This window comes from Peromyscus maniculatus, chromosome 4 (genome assembly GCF_049852395.1).
Source record: "Peromyscus maniculatus bairdii isolate BWxNUB_F1_BW_parent chromosome 4, HU_Pman_BW_mat_3.1, whole genome shotgun sequence".
In the NCBI taxonomy this organism is placed as follows: Eukaryota; Metazoa; Chordata; class Mammalia; order Rodentia; family Cricetidae; genus Peromyscus; species Peromyscus maniculatus.
Genome location: NC_134855.1, coordinates 47727407 through 47748043, shown reverse-complemented (window position 1 = coordinate 47748043; position 20637 = coordinate 47727407). Strand labels below are relative to the sequence as shown.

Below are 20637 nucleotides of genomic sequence, written 5' to 3'. Positions count from 1 at the left end.
ATTTCTCTTAACCCTACTGATTCATGAAATTATAACTATAAAACAGATCCCCTCTAAAGTGAAATATATATTTTATATATGTAAAATATTCATATTGTGTGTGTGTGTGTGTATGTGTGTGTGTGTGAGAGAGAGAGAGAGAGAGAGAGAGAGAGAGAGAGAGAAGGGGGGATCCTTCTAAGTCTTGGAAATTTAACGGCATCTTCAAGAAAGAGACATGTAAGAATGGAATTCACAGATGCTCAGAGAAATGGTTTCATTCTCTTCCTCTCTTCTAACTCCGGGAAAAATAAATAGCCACGGACAGCACCAGCAGTCAGGGGTGACTATTTTTTGGAGCAAAGGCATTAGACAAGATGACACATGCTGACAGGTTCAGCAAATAGTGGATGCTGTGCCAATCAGCAGATAATTTCTGTGTGTTTGCAGCGTGGGAAGAACTGTGAGTCACGGTATTTCAAAGACAGGTCACGATTGCTATTTGTCATCTTGTAACGTGAAGGTCGAGAGAGAGGAGAAGACAGGTGGGGGCTGCATGGGAGCAGATCAAGCACATGAAGGCAGGTCCTGCTGCATGGTTTTGACTGTGCCGGGATCTGTGTAATCACTGACATCTGAGGCTCGCACCGGTATCCAGAAGGTCATTACCTCCTAAGTCCTTTATGACTTCTGAAAGTTACTTCTTCTGTGACTCAGCCAAGCTTTGCTTTTCTTCCCCCACTGGGTCCTTTACTCAGTTTATTTCCAGGAATAAAGTAATTGCAAGGAAGAGGCCAGTAGGGAAATCCAAGGAAGGAAGCCATGCGTTTTCTAGATCCCAGGGTATCATGAAATGGATAATTGTTCAATTGAAGAAAGTTCCAGTACACCAAAAATATATTCAAATGGGGGTGGGGGGGACTGAAGCCAAATAGAGTCAAGAATTTTTGTCATCAATGCTATTTGCAGGGAAGGGAGAGGAAGGGAAGGGAAGGGGGAACCTACCCTCATGAAAAAAAGTCAACAATTCAACCGGATTTTTAAAATATGCAAATGGGAACTGGGTGAGGTGGCTAGAGATGCTTGCTATCAAGGTTGACAATCTGAGTTCAGTCCCCAGGATCTTCACACATACACACTCTCCCATACCCTCCCAATAAATAAATAAATAAATAAATAAATGCATGCAATTTAAGAATTTTTAAAATGTAAATGCTTAATTTCCTCCTCCATCTAAGAGCTCTTCTGAGGAAATGGTACATTTTAGCACTCAGAATGAGTGTGCACGTTCACACAGCCTTCACACAGTCAATCCATAAACCTTCAAAGAGAACTCTGCGATTCTAACAGGAAAATTCTTAAATAACATGGTGAATACAAACCCATAGAGTTCTCCCAGGGTTTAGGAAAAAAACAGCTACCCAGTTTAAGCAAAGAGGCTGTATTTTGTTCTTTTCTCTTCTCCCTGCCTAAGCACGCCAAGCCAGCCCATTAGAGCTGTGACAATAGTGGATGTTGAGATCTGCAGAACTAGATCTGACAATACCTGATCCAACATCTGAACAGGAAGAAGAAAGGAGAGGGGCAGGAAGTCTCAGAGAGAGAGAGAAACAGCCTCAGCCTACACCGGGGTAGAGACCAACTTCTTCCAGTTGCCCTTGTTCCCGTAGCCATTCTGCATCAAGGTAGGGAGAGGGCATTTAGTCATTCCACTCCAGATCTGAAGGCTTCTCCCAAGACACAAGAGGGGACTGAGGTGCTAGGAGAGGGGTGATCGGAGGCTGTGGACACAGAAGTTAGCTAGAAGCCGTCACCAGAGATGAAGGGTCTCTTGAATCAAATGCATGGACCCTTGTGTACATACTGACACACACACACACACACACACACACACACACCTTCTTAGCTGACTTGAATTTATCAGCTTGGGTGATTTTTGAACTTTTGGTATGTACATGAGTGCATACTTTAAAGAAAAAGAAAAGACTAAATATACCCAAGTAGATGATCTCTTCACTAAACACGCTGCTATTTGGGAAACTAGGCTGCTACAGTGAGCAAGCCGTTGTAACATACCGAGCAGCAAAGAGAAATCCTTCCAGACCCGCTTTCTCATTTCCTGACATGTTACTGCTCCCTGTACTGCCATTGGCTCCTGCATCCTTACATCCCCTTGGATGCTCACCAGACTATTAATTAAAAAGCCAGAAGCCTCATCGGCTCCACCGGTCATCATCGCTTGTTTTTGTGTTTTGGGAATGGCAAGAAGACCAGCCTGACCTGAGTGAGAATCTGTTTTGGGAATGTTAGTTGTTGGTTTGTTCACATCTGGATTAGGTATAAAGCGATAATATTATGATGATGAACGCTGGAGAGCTCCATCTGCATATAAATAGACCTAATCAGTAATGCAAATTGCAATCTCCAGAAATTTCTAAAGGCTGCAGATAGCTGCGCTTTTTGTGTGGGTAAGGAAAGGTCAACACGTGTATTGTTACATCAGTTCAATGGCCCAGAGTCTTCCTTTGAAAGAGCCATTTGGAAAATACAGATTACCTATCAATCTGCACCCAGGCTGGGCTGGGCTTTCCATTGTTTGACCTTCCTAACACAGATCAGTTCAGTTCCTGTGGAAGAACCATACTCCTTGTACAGACCCAAATGAACATAGAGAGGAGAAAATATACTTGCATCTAAATCACCTCCAAAGACTCCTCTGAGAGGACTGTCCCACTGAGTTAGAAGTTAGGGGTGAAGTTAGGTGTATGGATAATATGATGCTTTTCAAACAGAAGTCACTGCTGAGCTGAGTGGATACAATAATATGTGTTTTGAGGGGCCCCAAATTTCCCAAATATCAGAGGAAGTATACTTGAAAAGAAAATACCAGTGTCTATACCAACTATGGAGTCTTAAATCGCATCTGTGTTCCGCTTGTGCAAAGCACAAAAATGACCGTGGGGTGGGGGTGGGGGTTGAATTTAGTGCTGGAAAACTGACAATTGCTCCACGCTCCCGTCATTTCTCAGGGGTGTGATCTTGCAGAAACATCCTCTGCTTGTGCCCCTCTAACCCTGTTGTTCTTTCTCTTCTTTTTGAAAAGGAAACATATTTCACAATCAGGCTCTCTCAAATTTGGAGAGAAATTGCATACCACCCAGCTTCCCCTCCAAGACGGGTTCCGTGAAGCACTGGTGAGTCAAGAGCGCCATCTGGTGTCCTACCTTGGGATCTTAAAGAGCATCTTCACAGGGTGCATTTCAAAGAGGGGAGGGTCTCCATCTCCCAGCTCAATGGCTGTGATGCCCAAAGACCAGACGTCACAACGAGCGTCATAGGACGAGTCATACTGCTGCTCACAAGCAATGACCTATCAGACAAAAACGAGACACAATGCATCATCCCGCTGTCACCCCAGATGCTGTAAAAAAAAAAAAAAAAAACCTTTGGATTCTGCCCCCCTTGTCTGTTCCATTGACTGTGTTAATACTGAATGGTAGCAATAAAATGTTTGTATTCTAGACCTTGTTTGTGCGTAACTGATTCATCATCTGATATAGTTACTAACTTTTTTCTTTTTCCTTGCTTTTTGAACCAGGGTCTCGCTATGTTGCTGAGGCTGCTCTCATGCTCTCAGATTCACAAGGCATACCTCTGCATGCCCCTTCCTCCCATGCTCATGTGACAGACATGACTGACAGGATTGCAGAAGGATTTGTTAACTTTTAAAAATGTGTTAGTTCCATTCAAAAACCCTCTCAGGGTTGTATTGAACCCTCTCGGTACCAATAGAGGGAGTGTATGGGAAAGGGGCCACTCTGTCTCTGTATGGCCAGCTTTTCTCTTAAAAAAAAAAAAAAGACTTGTTTTGTTATGCAAACTGTGCCTCCCTATCTGCTGCTAAATTCTTAAGAGCAGCTGCTCTAAAGACTGCAGAGTCCTCGGGAGTGTAACCCACTGAGCAGGGGTGTGTTGGAAGGCCCCTATGACTAACTAAAAGTAAGATCCACTCTGCTCTGTGGTTTCCCTTTTTCTAACAACATCTGTGCCCTCCTCAGACCTCAGCAACTGTTTGCAGGTGCCCTGCGTTTCCTGGTTTTCCTGGTTTAACAGCAGCCGATCAGAAATGACTGCAGGCTTGCCCTCGAGTTGGCGATCACAAACCCTCAGAGGATTCATTTTCTATCGGTGTTCTGTGTCTGACAGGAAAGAGCCCCATACACAGACTGGTGACTGTCACCCGAGAGTAGGAGAAAGGACCATGCAGATGGTGAAGAGGGACCCAGGACTCTCCGTTGACCTTGATTCTGCCTCCCGGAGCAGGCAGGAAGCTGATGTGTGGCGGCCAAGGACCACATTGGTAAGCACAGGCTGGCCAGGCTGCTTGCTCCCCTCAGGCCATCGTGTTGTCTTGGCTTTTACTCTGATTGAAACAACTACCTGGGAGTAGGACAAGGGAGAGGTCTGGCCTACGCTCTAGTAGATCCCCTGAGTGCGAGCTGAGGGCAGAATCCAGGAGAGGACACACAGTTATAGTGCTAATGTAGCATCCAGCCATGAGGGGTGGGAAATAATCAGATTCTGAATGTAATTCTGAAGGTTGAACCAACTAGAATTGTGAGTGAACTTATAAGAAAAAAGACTTGTGGATAACACTGAAGCATTTGACCTGAGCATGTACCAGAGAACAGGGATTTACTGAGGTTCAGGTCTCAGAACTGAAGCTTCCAAATCTCAGGTGTCAGGGAAGTCTCCAAAAGGAGATATTGATTTTAAACCCTAAGACCCCCAAGACTCCCTACTGGACTTCTGGCCTAGATAATCATAAGAAAAGTACTATGGTCTGTATGTGGCCTGCCTCCCCAGGCACATGTTAGAAATGTAATTCCCAGTACAACAGTGTCAGGAAATGTGACCTTTGGGGAGATGTTCAGTTATGAAGCTTGACCCTCTTGAATGGATTCATGGCAATACAAGCCCATGAGAATGGAAGGTTCTCTCACCTTTCACCATATGAAGAGAGTCAGAGACCCTCATGGAACCTTGGCACCTTCATCTTCATATTCTCAGACCTTAGAACTGTGAGGGAATAGATTTTTGTTCTCTGTAGATTGCCCTGCCTTGGCTATTTAGCACAAAGTAAATCAGTGTAATAAAAAAAATGTATGTTGTGGGGCTGGAGAGATGGCTCAGCAGTTAAGAGCACTGGCTGCTCTGCCAGAGGCCCCAGGTTCAATTCCCAGCACCCACATGACAGCTCACAACTGTCTGTAACATCCAGTTCCCCTGGATCTCACACAGACACACAAGCAGGCAGAACATCAATGTACATAAAATAAAAATAAAACAAACAAAAGATAGAATAATACAAAGTGTATATTTTTAAAAATATGTTACTTTGAGTCCCTGTGTTGTAGAATATTATTTTAAGATATGTTACATTTTTTTGTGCTATGGAACATTTGTTTAATGATGCAAAGATGTGCTGCATTCTTTTATGTTGCATTTGTTTAACTCCATGAAGCTGTGTTACTTTGCCTGTCTAAAACACCTGATTGGTCTAATAAAGAGCTGGCCAATAGCAAGGCAGGAGAAAGGATAGGTGGGGCTGGCAGGCAGAGAGAATAAATAGAAGGAGAAATCTGGGAGGGAGAGAAGAAAGAGCCAGAGAACAAGGAGAGGGGGATGCTAGGGGCCAGCCACTCAGCCACACAGCCAGCCATGGAGTAAGAATGAAAGTAAGATTACACAGAAGTAAGAAAAAGAAAAAGCCCAGAGGCAAAAGGCAGATGGGATAATTTTAAGTTAAGAAAAGCTGGCAAGAAACAAGCCAAGCTAAGGCTGGACATTTATAAGTAAGAATAAGCCTCCATGTGTGATCTATTTGGAAGCTGGGTGGCTGGCCCCCCAAAGAACAAAGAGCCAAAATAGCCAAAACAACACTACCCCTGCGATCTTTATATTGCTATAGCAGTGATAGAAAACTAAGGAATCTACTGTCTTCCATAGCAGGTCACTGGGAAAATGTTGTGAGCTTCCCCTCCTCAGCCTCAGCTCTTACTCTCTGATGCATTCTGTCTCTCTCTACTGGTCTCTGAACTGGAGAACGTTCTCCCACGGACCTGTACCACGCGGCTGGCTGCCAGCCCTCTGTCTGAACAGAATGTCTTCTTGCAGGCTATCCTATCATGTGTTCAAACTAAAGTTCGGATTGCTCTGAATCTGGAGCCAGAGGCCATTTCCATGTCCCTAGACACCCACTCTCCTCGCCCCAATCAAGTGAGAGCCTGGAGCATTATGAGGGGCCCCAGAGAAGGCTCCTCAGCACCTCTCTGGAAGGACTTTTTGAAGTGTGGGACAAACATAATTTTAGACCTATCAACCAGCAGACAGCTTGCCAGACTATTCATGACACTGGGATGGGTCTTTTGAGAGAAAGAAAAATAAGCTCTACCCTCCCCCTAGCAGGATCTGGGCCAGTTGTAACATAAAATGGACCTCTAATAGTTAAATGGCAAGTCATGGCAATCATCAATGTCCTCAGTGTGCACTAACTTGTCTGGTAAGGGACGTGTGCTCTAACATCTCAGGATACTAGGGAGAGACTGCTGAGGGATATGATGGGAAGTGTCTTGCACTAGGCGTCTGCAGCTTCCAGGAAGACACTCAACTCCCAACCCTCTCAATCCGAACACAAAATGCAATTCCAGAACCACATCCAAGTAGGGGACTGGGGCATGCTGACACTTCCCCAGAGCTGTCATCAAATATTTAAAACTGGTTTCAACCTGTCTTTGCAGACAGACACTGTCTTCATAAACAGAAAAAAAACACCTCTCGGCCAAATTCTTCATCAGAACTCAGCTCTTTTTTTTTTTTTTTTTTTTTTTTTTGATTTGATTTTTCGAGACAGGGTTTCTCTGTGTAGCTTTGCGCCTTTCCTGGAACTCACTTGGTAGCCCAGGCTGGCCTCGAACTCACAGAGATCCACCTGGCTCTGCCTCCCAAGTGCTGGGATTAAAGGCGTGCGCCACCACCGCCCGGCTAAATATTTATTTATTTATTATGTATACAGGAGAGAGCGTGAGATCTCATCACAAATGGTTGTGAGCCACCATGTGGGTGCTGGGAATTGAACTCAGGACCTCTGGAAGAGCAGCCGGTGCTCTAACCTCTGAGCCATCTCTCCTAGAACTCAGCTCTTTTTAACCAAAGAAACTCTTCCAAGGAAATTTATAGAAAATTGCACTGATAAAACAATTCACAAACCATTACTTTGTAGCCATGAGCCACACAAAGTGCTAGGCCCCAAAGAGGGGAAGTCCAACAGTACAGCTTAGTCTTCACAAAGAAGTGAAGGGGTGTTCTTAGCTCCTTTTGTAGCTGTTTACTCAACAAGAGTAAATTGTGGGCAGAACTGTGAGAATGATTTTTAATTCATAAAAGAATATTTATTCATTTAGGCTTTTGGAGACCTGATGGATTTTTTTAAAAAATGTTCTAAGGATGTCTCCCACCTGAAGGTCAGCACATCTTGTAAATTAATGTCCTATAAACCTAGCCAGAGCATCTCTACGAAGAGGAGAAAATGCAGGACAGTTCCTAGCGTTCCCTTTGTCTCAGAGCAAAGCTGGGTTAGTCACGCTGTGACTGTCTCTTGTCTTTGATCCCCTTGCCTCAGGAGAAAGGAACTTCCGGAAAAGGACTTCCAGAATTGAATCTTGGCTAGGAAGCTCTGCTAAGCAGAGAGAGCAGCTGTGGCGGGCAAAGCACGGTCATAAACTAAGTTGACCAACGTCTGGCAGTCATACTAGAAGTGTGGAGACGGACAGGTGGAGATGAAGCTGACAGAGGTCCAGAGTCCCACAAACCCCATCCTCTCGCACACCTCCATTATCACCTCACCGCCCCACGGTGATGAATGCGTGTGTTTCTCTGTCACCTCTAGTAGAGACATGGTGTCCATGTAAGGAACACAAATGACAGAGAGGTGGAGGAAGGAGAGAACAGACCCGTGAAAGAGCCCAAGGGCAAACTGAAGGACTTTCATTTACTGTGGAGACCAGGAGGGACATGTCAATGAACAGTGACACAATGGACCCCGGGTGGCCCGAAGAATGACAGTTTCATACACAACATTGAAGAAATCCTTTTGCTAGTTGAAAGTGAGTCTGTGTTTACTCCTACTCAGGTGTAAGTAGTCACTTACATCTTCAAGATCTTTCTTAGTTTTTCTTCTTCCATATGTGGATGGAGCCAAGGACTCAGGCAAACTGTGTTCCATCCCTGAGCTGTGTCCCTAGCCCTTGGTTTATTATGGCTATTATTTTTTTTTATTTACATGTGTATGTCTGTGTGTGGACTTGTGCATGTGAGTACAGTGGCCATGGAGGACAGAAGAGAGCACCAGATGCCCTGGGACAGCAGTCACAGGCAGTTGTGAGCGGCCCACTCTGGTGCTGGGAACTGAACCCAGGTCCTCTGCAAGAATGGCAAGTGCTGTTAACCACTGAGCCATCTCCCCAGTGCCCAGCCCTTGTTTCTTTTTTCCCTTTCCCTTTCCCTTTCTCTCTCTCTCTCTCTCTCTCTCTCTCTCTCTCTCTCTCTCTCTCTCCATGCATGTCTCACTATGCAGCCCTGACTGGTCCTGAACTCATAATCCAGGACCTCTCTTGATGTATAAAGTGATAGGATTGGGAGAAGAGTCATTTCTACCATCCCTTCCAGCTCTAACAGTCTTTGACTTCATGATTTCTAAGTAAGTGACCTCGGGATAGCACTTGAAAAGGAGGGGTCAACATCCCCATGCAAATTAGCTAGAGAGCAGTGTGGGTTATTCTGGGTCAGGCACTCACTCGATGGCTGGAACCTTGAAGGGATGTTATTGCTGATATTTTGTAGAAGGAATTAAGGTCCATGAAAAGAGACCAGTCGCTGTGCTAAGCCCTCCGTTAAGGAAGATGAACTTGAGCCACAGAGCCATTGTTTGGCTGCTGGCTAATGGAGCGTGTCCAGGTTCTTACCTCGAAATGCAAACTTGGGGCTCCGCTAGTGGTACTTGGATTGCACTGTTGCTTATTTTAGGATGAGGGAGAGCACTAACAGGGCTATGTTATGAGCAGGATTCCCAGGGCTATCTATGCACTGCAGCCTTAGTGCCCAGCGCCAATCGCTACCCTACACAGAGGTGGCCTTGAGTTTTCCAAATGACAGTTGTAACCACTTTGGCCTCCCAAACTTTTCTTTCAAGGGGAGACTGGGAATGAGCAGGAGGTCTTTGCAATGGTTTAGGTTAGCACAGGCTAGCTGTCCAGCCTGTGGAGACAGCTCCGGAGTCTTCCTAGTGGGAACTGGGATCAGGTTGCAGACTCCTTAAGGCCTCCTAATGACCTCCTCCCACCCTGTGATGAATGAGTGCCCTCCCTCTGCCTTCAGGAACTTCCAGGGCATGGGGGGGGGGGGTGTTCCCTGACTTGATGCCACCGCCACTGGGCCTCACTGTCTCCTTGTCCTCAGAGTGGTCAGCTGAGTTCTAGAAAAGACAGCTGACGATTTCCTCTGTGGCCAGCTTTGGGGTGGAACGGCGCTCTTGGGTCACAGAGACTCTGGCCTCTGACAGAGAGGAAAATGCAATGCCAACATCTCCATCTTGGTTTTTAAAACCCCTCAGTGAGGGCATCTGACAACATGTTTAATCTCTCTCTGCTCTTCTTTCCGCACAGACTGGGCAGCCCATTTCTCAAGGGCATTCTCCAAAGTATTGTTGAGGAAAATGCTGATCATCCCACCTTTTCATTGGTACTGAAAGCTTACCAGCCCCTAAGAGGGCCATTGGTGCTGAGTGACCTATTTACTTACTCCATTGACATCTCTTGCATTTTGTCAAATGACTATAGGAAGTATGAATTATTTTTATTCTAAAAACAGCAAGTCCTTCATTTGACCTTTGTCCTGCAAGCACAAAGATGAACGCGTTGGTCTGTGTTTCCTTCTTCTGGAATATCTACCTCAGGGTTCTTCATCGAGGAACCACCAGGTCAAAGGTGGTGTCTTGATTACAAAACCAGATTCCCAAGAGAGTAATCAAAGAGGGATGCGCGGATTCCCGTCTGCCCCCAAGTCTACGGTGGGTGCAGGGCTGAAAGAGTTCCTCTCTCACTTCCTTGGGGACGCCAGGCCCTGTGCAGGGCCCCATGGCTGCCGCTGCCGTTTCAGTCCAGACAAACAGTGGGGCTCACTGATGAGGCTCCCAAGAGAGGAGCGAGAGTTTCTTCTAGAAAGACCTGGGACCTTCTTCTCAGAGCCTGAGGGAATAGCTCTGTTTATCATAGGTCTTTCTATCTGCAGAGAACACCTGGACCACACTGGATGTCCAAAGGCAAGAAACTGTCCGCACAAGAGCTCCAGAGCCCAGGAACCTAGATTTCTCCAGTAAGATATTTAGCTTAAACTCTTATCAAATAATATCAAGAGCTGCTGGCCTAAACTCTCCTCAATAATGCCTTCAGGTAGACAGTATTATCTGGTGTTTGTCTCTCCTAAAAGCTTGCAAATGTTAAAATCCAATCGGTCTTCTTCAGATTGTATTTCTCCACTAATATTTCTGAATGTCGTCATTAAAGATTTAATTAGGTTTGCTTTCTGTATCCTGATTTCTCACCTTGCTAGAATCAATCATGCAGTCCAAAATTATAACCAGAGGTCGAGATTAAATTTTCATTCAAGTACACAGGCAAAATGCTGTTATCTCAAGAGCTAAATTCAGCTAAATAAGAGGCAAGGCAAATAGACCTAAAGCGATTGCTCCCTGGCTGACCTTGAGCCCCAAAGTGCGGGCAACAGACTGGCAAATACGATGGGCTGAGAGGCAGGAAGGTGAATAGGATCCTTCACTTTGCTTACACAATCCATGCAGCACAATTGGCAAGGGTTATTGATTAGAAAGCCTTTTAATCATCTCTGCAATCAGAAATCCCAGCGGTAAGTGTTCCAGCGGTAAACATTGTTCACCGGTAAACATTGTTCACCGGTTTGAGATACAAACATCTTCCACGGTTACATGCTTAGGTGGTGAGTAAATAAATGAAGGCCCCTCCTCCCTAGAAGGAAATATTACTCAGAGGGAGCGTGCACTAGAGATTTTAGGAGTGTTTTCGGTTGGGTTGTTTGAGTTTCGTTTTGTGGACCAGATGAACAGGAATAGATACCCCTGTTATTCTTTCACAAAGCTCAGGAACCGGACTGAATCTATATTTTATGCATCAAGAAAAATTGCTAGAAATAACTCAACATTGTTCTTTGAACTTCGGAACAGTATCTAATTTAAATGTGTTATTCAACAAGTCTTTTTTTTTTCCCTTAAACTTGTAATATTCAACCAAAGTCTTTAGAGAAATCAACTCAGGTTCAAATTTAAGATACACACCCCATATATAACGTCAACTTCCCACCACAGCTGGTGGAGTGGAGGCTCATTCTAGGTTTGGGGCTATCACACAACTGACATTTGCACCCACATTCTCCGAGACCCTGGGAGCATGCACCCTTCCTTCCTGGTCTGGTAAATCCCCTTCCCAGAGTCAGGGTTGGCACCCACATGCTCCCCTGTGAAAGGCGAACCAGCATGCTAAATTGCATCTGTGTCCTCTGGACCTCAGGGACCCAGTCATCCTGAAGGCCTAGTGCTTTCCCTGGACACCCTGATCCAGCAGCCTCCTCCATGCAGACAGACACAGGAAGACCTTGGGATTCATCAGAAGAGGAAACTGGAGTGAGTCTCCTGTAGGCAGTTAGCTGACTTATTCAAAGTCACACCATTGGTTCAAAGCCAAGGTGGGTGCAAAACTCCATGGCTCCCAGTATCACCCGAGTCAGGTACATTCTGGGGATTCTTATAATATGGAGAATGCTGGGCCGCCACCATTGACAGTGCATTTTCTTTGAGTAGAGCAGAAGAGAAAGTAGCCCTCCCTTTCCTCTGCCAGTTACAGCCCCTCCTACAAAGAGCGAACTGTGGAGGGTTCTCCAGGTCAGTATCATTACCCTGGGGGAAGAAACAGATTCAGAACAGTGAAGCAACTTGCCCAAGGTCACAGTGGACACAACAGGAAGATGGTGAGGAAAAGCATGCCTTCCTCTTCCAGGATGCATTTGGAAATTAAGAAGAAAAGCAAATCAGAGGAAGGAGCAGGATGTTCCTGCTGGGGCGTACCCCTGTCCAGTGCTGCCGCCTCTGGTTTGGCTCCTCACCCAGGCTACGGGCACCATAGGCATCATGACACCCTTGGAAAGGTCACTGTTCCTATGAGAGTGACTCTCCTTGACTTTCTAAAACTGGAAAGAAAATATGGAAGTCCTCGGGGACAGAGGAGAGTATGGTGCAGTCGTTGCCCTGTCTGCCTGCTTCGGTATCATCTCGCGGGAAGGCTCAGCGGGAGCCCCTCCTACCGCCAACTGCCTCTCCTGTGGCTCACTTCTGATGGCCCAGTGACAGCCCAGCAAGGAAGCAGTGCAGAGTTCAGCTCTGACGTATTTTCCTTCCACCCTTGGGACACGGGCTCCCAGGACACGGAGCCACCTGGGAGTTGAGACTCTGGGCTCAAGAGAGTTGTATGTCTCTGATGTCCCTCAGCACATACCTCTGCTTCTGAGGACACCGGAGGGAGAGAGAATGCAGGCCTTGACCCTTCCCACCTCCCCACAGAGGTGGGGAGGACAGCCTGGATGATTCCAAATGCTAACTGGAGGCTGCTGCTTTGACACTTTCTACTTAGTGGGGTGGAGAGATCAGAGGCATCCACCCTTAGACACATGGGCTCTGCACATCTGGACTTGAAGCTTGCAGATGGGGTCCTATACTTAGACCCACCAAGAAGAGTGGTGACATCTCACTACCGCCTACAGGGCCGCCCCACACCTCCACATCGACACATGACTCAACGTCTCCACCCAGGAACCCAGGGAAGTTATGTCTGGACCCAGCCATCAACTTGCCCTTCACCCACCCAAGCTCTTCATGCGTATGTCAGGCCTTAGGAGGCAGAGGCACTTCTCAGAGTGTAGGGAAGGACAGAGATTTCTGCTCTGTTTCCCAAATAAGAGGAGAGGAAATAAATGCTTGGGAAACCAGGAAACAGCAAAGGCAATCTTAGGGATGAGTCCACTGGGGAAGAAACGGAAGTCTCTAAGGGACCCCCAAGCTCTCCAAGCTTGCATTCTCATGGTGATTGTACTGACAAATGGGGTCCTCAAGGATCCCCAGGCTCCGAGTGCGTGTGTGTGTGTGTGTGTGTGTGTGTGTGTGTGTGTGTGTGTACAAGGGTGTGGTATCAAGGCCTTGTGCCTGCCTGGCGGGTGCTCTACTACTGAGCCATGCACCCCACCATAACCCTCCCAATATTTCAAAGGAGATCTAAGTGACATAGACCAAAACAGACAGGCCACCAACATCACTTCCCCTCACCAAGACTGTGGTGAGGCTCCACCCCCATTATCCAAGGAACATAACAAAAGCCATGTACTGTAAAAGCAGAGAGGAATTTTTCCCCCTAAAACCTACAATTTCTCTATGAAATGGAGGAGGCAGTGGAGGCAGGGACTACCCGTGTCAGTCTCTTCTCATATATGAGCACAAGGATTTTGTTGTTGCTGCTGATTTTATTTATTTTGGTTTTTCAAGAAAAGGTTTTTCTGTGTCATCCTGGCTGTCCTGGAACTCACTCTGTAGACCAGGCTGGCCTCGAACTCAGGGATCCACCTGTCTCTGCCTCCCAAGTGCTGGGATTAAAGGTGTGCACCACCACATGTGGCTTATTGTTGCTTCATTTATAAAGAGCAGAAATTTACAAGTCTGAAGATGAAAGTTCGAGACCAAGTGCCAGCACATTCAGTGCCTGGCAAGAGTCAGGTCCTCACGGGTGGTGTCTTCTTCCCGTCCCCTCCCATGTGACACCATTTTGAAGGCACTCCTGCGGCAGAGACCCCACACACACACTCTTCCATTATGCTCTTTCAGTTTGTCTTTGTACGCAGCCTCTTCTCCCTCCTCACTGTCCTTTCCATCTTCTCCCACTTTTCTGGTCAAAAATATTCAGTAAGTTCTCGGCTGAGATGCATTACTGACTAGAGTGTTTGCTGCTCAAGTATGAGGGCCCCAGGTTCGATCCCCAGCACTCCCAGAAAAGTTAGGTGTAGTGGGAAGTGCCTGTAATCCCAGTGCCTGGGCTGGAGGCCAGCAGATCCCTAGGGCTCATAGCCTTGAGGAACAGCCACCCAGGCTCAGGGAGAGACCTCTTGCCAAGGTCAAGGTGGAGAGTAATCAGAGAAGATTGCTCTCTTTCCACACATGCCCGAGTTAGTACACACACACCTCACACTCATACACACATGCGCGCGCACACACACACACATGCACACACGCGTGCACATGCACACGCACGCACGCACGCACGTGTGCGCGCACGTCTCTCTGTTTATTCCCCAGAACTCACAAAAAGGCAGAAGGAGAGAACTGACTCCACAAAGCTGTCCTCTGCTTGCCACATGTGTGCCAAGACACATGCACCCCTACACACAATAATAATGATATGAAAACGTTTTAAGTCCCCCCCCCCCCCCCCGGACTGAAACCTCTGTGGATGGTTGTCACATTCACAAATGATGTTTTGTGCCTTGAATTTCTGGATAAACTCTTTATTTAGAAAGTTGGTTTCTCTATTGCTCATTTTAGGTTGACACCAAGAAAGATACTTCTTGATAAAAATATTCATCAAGATACACATTTTATTGGGCGCACCAGTGCTCATAATTAACAGTTTCTGCAGTATGAAGGATGAGGACTTTGGGGACTCAGTGGCTCAGTGAGTGAGGTAATAGCTGGGAAAGCGTGGGGACTGAATTCAGATCCTAGCACCACATAAGAAAGCTGCTGAGGTGACATGCATCTGTGACCTTAAAACTGGGAGAGCGGAGACCGGCAGATCTTTGGATCTCACTAGCCAGCCAGTCTACCCAAACTGATGTGCTCTGAGCTCAGTGAGAGACTTTGTCTCAAAAAATAGGCAGAAACAACTGAGAAAGACCCTCACCCAACTTCAACCTCTGACCTCCACAGGTACCCACATGTGTGCACCACACACACACACACACACACACACACAAATGTGTGTGGTGGTGATGAAGACTTTGGAACTGAATATCTCAGTTCAAATTCTAGCAACTGTCCAAGGACAAAGATGGTTACTTCCTGTGACTTATTTACCTCACCAGTGAGAAACATTAGGGTGGAAAGAGCCCTGCCTTTCTTGGTTTGTTCCCGGAATCCTAGATCAGTTAATGTATATGTAGCACACAGTGCCTCATACATGGCAAGCAAATGCCGACTCTTGTTTGGGAACCGAATCTACTAGCAAGAGCTTATTGAATATAAATGGCAATAATGGTGAAATTCTCCCAGAACTGTGACGTTTTATGGCTTCTTCAGCCTTTCAACACAAAAATATCTCATTTGTCATTTCTAATCCTGGCAGGGCCAAAGGAAATAGCGTTGTCATATCATTTGGCTAGGAATGGCATAATTAATGAAGTCAAGAGTGGTTGCAAAACGTGCGCTATTTCTGCCTTGGTGTAAGATGGTTGTTATGGCAACCATCCCTGTCAAGGACCCTGGGCAGGGCAAAGAGCGTCGTCACAGCACATCTGTTTCTCCTCTGCTGATTAGCTCTTGTTTGCAACAACACACAGATGGAGGCATAAAGGAGGAGAAATTATTTTTTTCAGAAAAGAAGCAAATGTTTATTTTACCCATGAATCTGTTTTCCAATACAGAGACCGGCCGATAGCTGCTTTAGAAGGACGCTGAGTATACTGGGTCCCCGTGACACAGGATGCTTCTTAAGATGGGCAGAATCGCACCATGAAGCCAGGCTGTACATTGCATGTGGCCTCTTTTAAAACGATGTATCCTAAACTCTGATTTCAGAGCATCCTTCTGCCACACTTTTGAGTCTTGTTGGGCGAACTGTTCCACTCACCAAGCACGCATCTCCACACCCAGCATCTCCTATGAACACCCGTAAAACCAAGCAAGTATGAGAATTCTTCCCATGCATTAGTCGGTCATCTATAAAGTGGGACTTACATTCTCACCCTGCCTGGAAACCCAAACTGCTTCAGCCCTTCTTAGGTGAGCAGACTGGGACGTGGAGTCTCCTGCACTTGTCCAAGCTTCGCTTTTCTCAGTGGTAAAATGGGGGAAAAATAATATCCACCACCAAGAATGAACTAAACATCTATAATGAAAAAGCACCTATCAGAGTCCTGGGGTGTGAGTCAGTCTCGGTGACTGACTGAAGGTTTCCCTTCTGCTGTGTCCATGCTTAGCAAGCTCCCTATGCCCAAGACTCAGACACTCAGCCGGACACTCGGACACTCGGACAGCCGGACACTCTGCTGGCGTGTGGCAGAGGCTAGAGAAGGAAGGAGCTGCTGGTGCTGGCCTAAGGCTCCCTCCTGCCAAGGCTTTGTCCCTGTAGCCGGTTCAGAGATCAGGGATAGCCTGAGCAGAGACACCGGGTCTCTAAGACTGAGGAAAACCCAAGAGCTCTTACTTACCACTCGGAATGGAAATACGTTAATATTTTAATAGCTGGCATGGCCATACCTGCACACACCAGCCAAGTATAAGGTGTTACTTTAGCATGGTCTACGGATAACCGCAACGAAAATATTAATGACAATGTGGATTCCTTTTCCTGGACTATTGTCATTTGTAACAACACACACACACACACACACACACACACACACACACACACACACAAACACACACACACACACACACACACACACACACACACACACACACACACACACACCCCTCTGGTCTTCTGGTTTTAGCCTTTATCTGAGGCATTGGTTTTAGCATTAGACACAACCGTTTATTGTCTCTTTCCACTCTTCCTGTTACTTCCATTCAGTTCTTCCCAATATGAGATAGCAGGTCTGGTAGACGGTCAACCTCCTCACCTTTGCTAACACAGAGTAGGTTCCATCCCCTTCTGCTACCCACAGGACATTACAGTGTGTGGGAGATGGGCTGTATAATATGGGGTACATAACACTACTGCAGATAACTAGCATGGGTTATACTGGACATTTCTTAATGCAGTGAATTGCAAAAGATAGATTCCAGTCACCCCTGCTCACTACCCACCCTGAATCCATGGGCACTTGGCCAGGCAGAGAACTGGGTTCCTCGTTCTTTCACTGAGGCAGTCACACTAACTGGCATCCTCACAGGTGAACCCGAGTAGCTACAAAATAACATGCAAACACCATGAAAATGTAACGGATTAAGAGAAATCATCATCAGGAGGCAGCAGAGGAGAAAAGAAACAATGAAGCAATTGTCTGTGTTCAATACCCAAGTGCACAGCACACACACACAAAGGTGCCTTAGATACAGGCTAAAATCACAGGCCAGACACCAGAGAGGCATTCATGGGGTGTGTGTGTGTGTGTGTGTGTGTGTGTGTGTGTGTGTGTGTAGCAGGAATCTTTTCAGGAAGCTGGGACACCGCAGGAAGAAGGGTAAGATTTTAGCTCTGAGCTCTGACCTTTCGGCTTTCTCTTTTACATTGTTTCTGTGTTTCTTATTTAATAAGACGGTTAGTTACATCTACATGTGTGTGTGTGTGTGTGTGTGTGTGTGTGTGTGTGTCTGTGTATCTGTGTCTGTGTATGTGTGTGTGTCTGTGTGTGCATGTGTGTCTGTGTTGTGTGTGTGTCTGAGTGTGCATGTGTGTCTGTGGGGTGTGTGTGTGTGTGTGTCTCTGTGTGTGTGTCTGTGTATCTGTGTCTGTGTATGTGTGTGTGTCTGTGTGTGCATGTGTGTCTGTGTTGTGTGTGTGTCTGAGTGTGCATGTGTGTCTGTGGGGTGTGTGTGTGTGTGTGTGTGTGTGTGCGCGCGCGCGCGCGCAGTCACTTTAAACTAACACCTGTGACATTCAGCACTTGGGGGCACCCAAGCAGTCACCCAAGAGCCTTAGGAACTTGAACACTGTTCTACAAAGCATTGAGTACCTGGGGAGTTGTTAGAGGATGGACTGTATCCTCCAAATGAAAAATGTTGAAGTTCTAACTCCCAGGAACCACAAAGATGAACTTAACTGAAAGCAGGGCTACTTGGGTGCAACTAGTTAAGATGCAGTCATGCTGGAATGAGGTGGTCCCCTCACCCATGAGACCAGGGCCCACATGAGAAGACAGTCACATGAAGGCAGAGACATGCTGGAGGAATACCATGGTACCACGAAGGTAGAGACTACTGCCATGCTACTGCAAGCCAAGAAACACTGAGGACTGCCAGCTAATCTCCAGCAGAAGACATAAAGGCGGAGGAGGGGGGGCATGCTTCAGAGAGAACAAGACTTTCTACATCTCATTCCCACTTTCTAACCTCCAGACTAAGAGCAGATCCATCTCTGTGGGGCTGTGTTGAGTTACCCACTCCATGCTGCTGTGTTACAGCAGACCTGTGACAGATGTTCACAGCTGGAGTCAGGGCAGGCTTCCATGGGGTCTTACCACACCCAGTCCTTTCTCTGTGGCTACTGAAGCACCAGAGCCACCCCTGCCTCACTGACCATCACGGACATGCCTATACACCCATCACCAAGGCAGCCCCTGGATAACGAAGGCATACAGCTTGTAGCAAACCTAGCCAGGGAGGTTTTGAGAACTGGGGTCTCTGTAGTGATATTGTGTTCCCCAAAATATTGTGCAACCTAATAAACTTATCTGGGGTCAGAGAACAGAACACCCATTAGATATAGAGGCCAGAAAATAGCGGCACACACGCCTTTAATCCTAGCATTCCAGAGGCAGAGATCCGTCTGGATCTCTGTGAGTTCAAAGCCACATTGGAAACATCCAGGCATGGTGACTCACGCCTTTAATCCCAGGAAGTAATGGCAGGAAGCAGAAAGGTATTTAAGGTGTGAGGACAAGGAACTAGAACTTGGTTAAGCTTTTAGGCTTTTGAGCAGCAGTTCAGCTGATACCCATTTAGATAAGGACTCAGAGACTTCCAGTCTAAGGAAACAGGATCAGCTGAGGAATTGGTGAGGCGAGATGGCTGTGGCTTGTTCTGCTTCTCTGATCTTTCAGCGTTCACCCCAATACCTGGCTCTGAGTTTGTTTTTATTAATAAGACCTTTTAAGATTCATGCTACAGGTCTCAGGACTGGGAGTACAACTCAGTGATAGAACACTTGTCTGGCCCCCATAAAATCCTGGGCTCAAGCCCCAGTATTGGGGGGGGGAGAAGGGGGGATCTTGGACTTTGGTGACATCATTGTGCTGCCAAATCACAAACTCTAGACTCACCAGCCTCTGTTCCCTTCATATGAAAACAGGTTTTTATTGTCTAAATTATTTTTCTCATGGCAATCTAAAATATATCTTTCATGCTGAGGTTTTTTTGTTTTGTTTTGTTTTTTTGTTTTTGTTTTTTTACCTCTTAGGATTATCTTCCCTGTAGCTACAGTATGCTACTTATGTATTTAGTTCATAAGGATTTGTACTGATCTTGACGTTCAGACGGTCCCTTTTCCTATGCTCGGAATTTATTTTCCCAGCAGTATTGTTTCCAAGTGTGAGCATCTTGTAGATTCCCCCCACACACACACATTGCTGGGTCGATACAGCTTCACCAACATTCTTCTATGTGGGTAGTGCCCGCCGATGGCCGTGAAGAAGGGATGGAGAATGTTGACCAGCTTTTAGCAGCCCGAGTGAATTGTGAGTCTTGACAGCTCGTCAGCATTTGATGGTGGTATGGTCACATTCCGTTAGCTACCTGGTTTGTAGGGTAGCCTATTTAAATTAAATATCACAGTTACTCAAGCTGGTGTCGTAGAAATGGAAGGGAATAATGGTTTGGTTTCTCAGAAATAAAATAAGATCAAGGATCTTTCCATTGCATTTAAAAAATAAAGTATAGGCCATCTGCAAGTCTTATCCACTGGCCTTGTTAGGACAGGTGCTGTTGCATTTAATCTAAATCCACTTCCTCACACAAACTGAAGGGAAAGCATATACAAGCGATATCATATTCAGGCTCCACATGAAGACAATGCTAATTTGAACCATTTCTGATTCTATTTTTCAAACACTGCGTTTGATCCAAAGCACTGTTCACAGTGGAAAGCATAAATACTGCCTGATCTGTCAAATGGGAGGTTGTTCCTGTGGGTATACATGAAGGGCCACCGAGCACAGTGAAGCTTGGCTGGAAAAAGTGATACTCCATTTCAAAGACTGGAGTGTGAGGATGATACGAGCTAAAAACTGCAGGCTGGGACCCAGCACTCATCCTAAGAGAACCCTGAATGGGGCCATCAGAAACCTGCTCCTGATGATGTTGTCAAGGTCCCACTTCTGGGAATTCCCGCTTTTCAGTTCATCCACTGCAGTAGATAGGGGAGACACTGGATTTCCCTGCTGAGAAGGGAGCCATGGCCAGGCAGTCTGGGGAGCAGAAGCTCACCATGGGCCTCCTCATTGTCCCTTGCAGAAAGACTCCACACGCTTTCCTCAACCCAACTGAAGCTGGGAAGCCACCACCATCTAATGCTGTGGGACGGTCTGTATGTCAAA

At 46.4% G+C, this 20637-nt stretch overlaps 1 protein-coding gene across 2 annotated transcripts in view; it reads right to left on the bottom strand.

The window, feature by feature from the left end:
• Myo3b (myosin IIIB) overlaps positions 1-20637 on the bottom strand; it is a 394965-nt gene that overhangs the window by 310650 nt on the left and 63678 nt on the right. For both annotated transcript variants that reach the window (XM_076569620.1, XM_006972402.4), the window contains one exon: positions 3204-3349. In XM_076569620.1, the coding sequence (XP_076425735.1) occupies positions 3204-3349 (146 nt within the window). The remainder of the gene's footprint in view (positions 1-3203; positions 3350-20637) is intronic.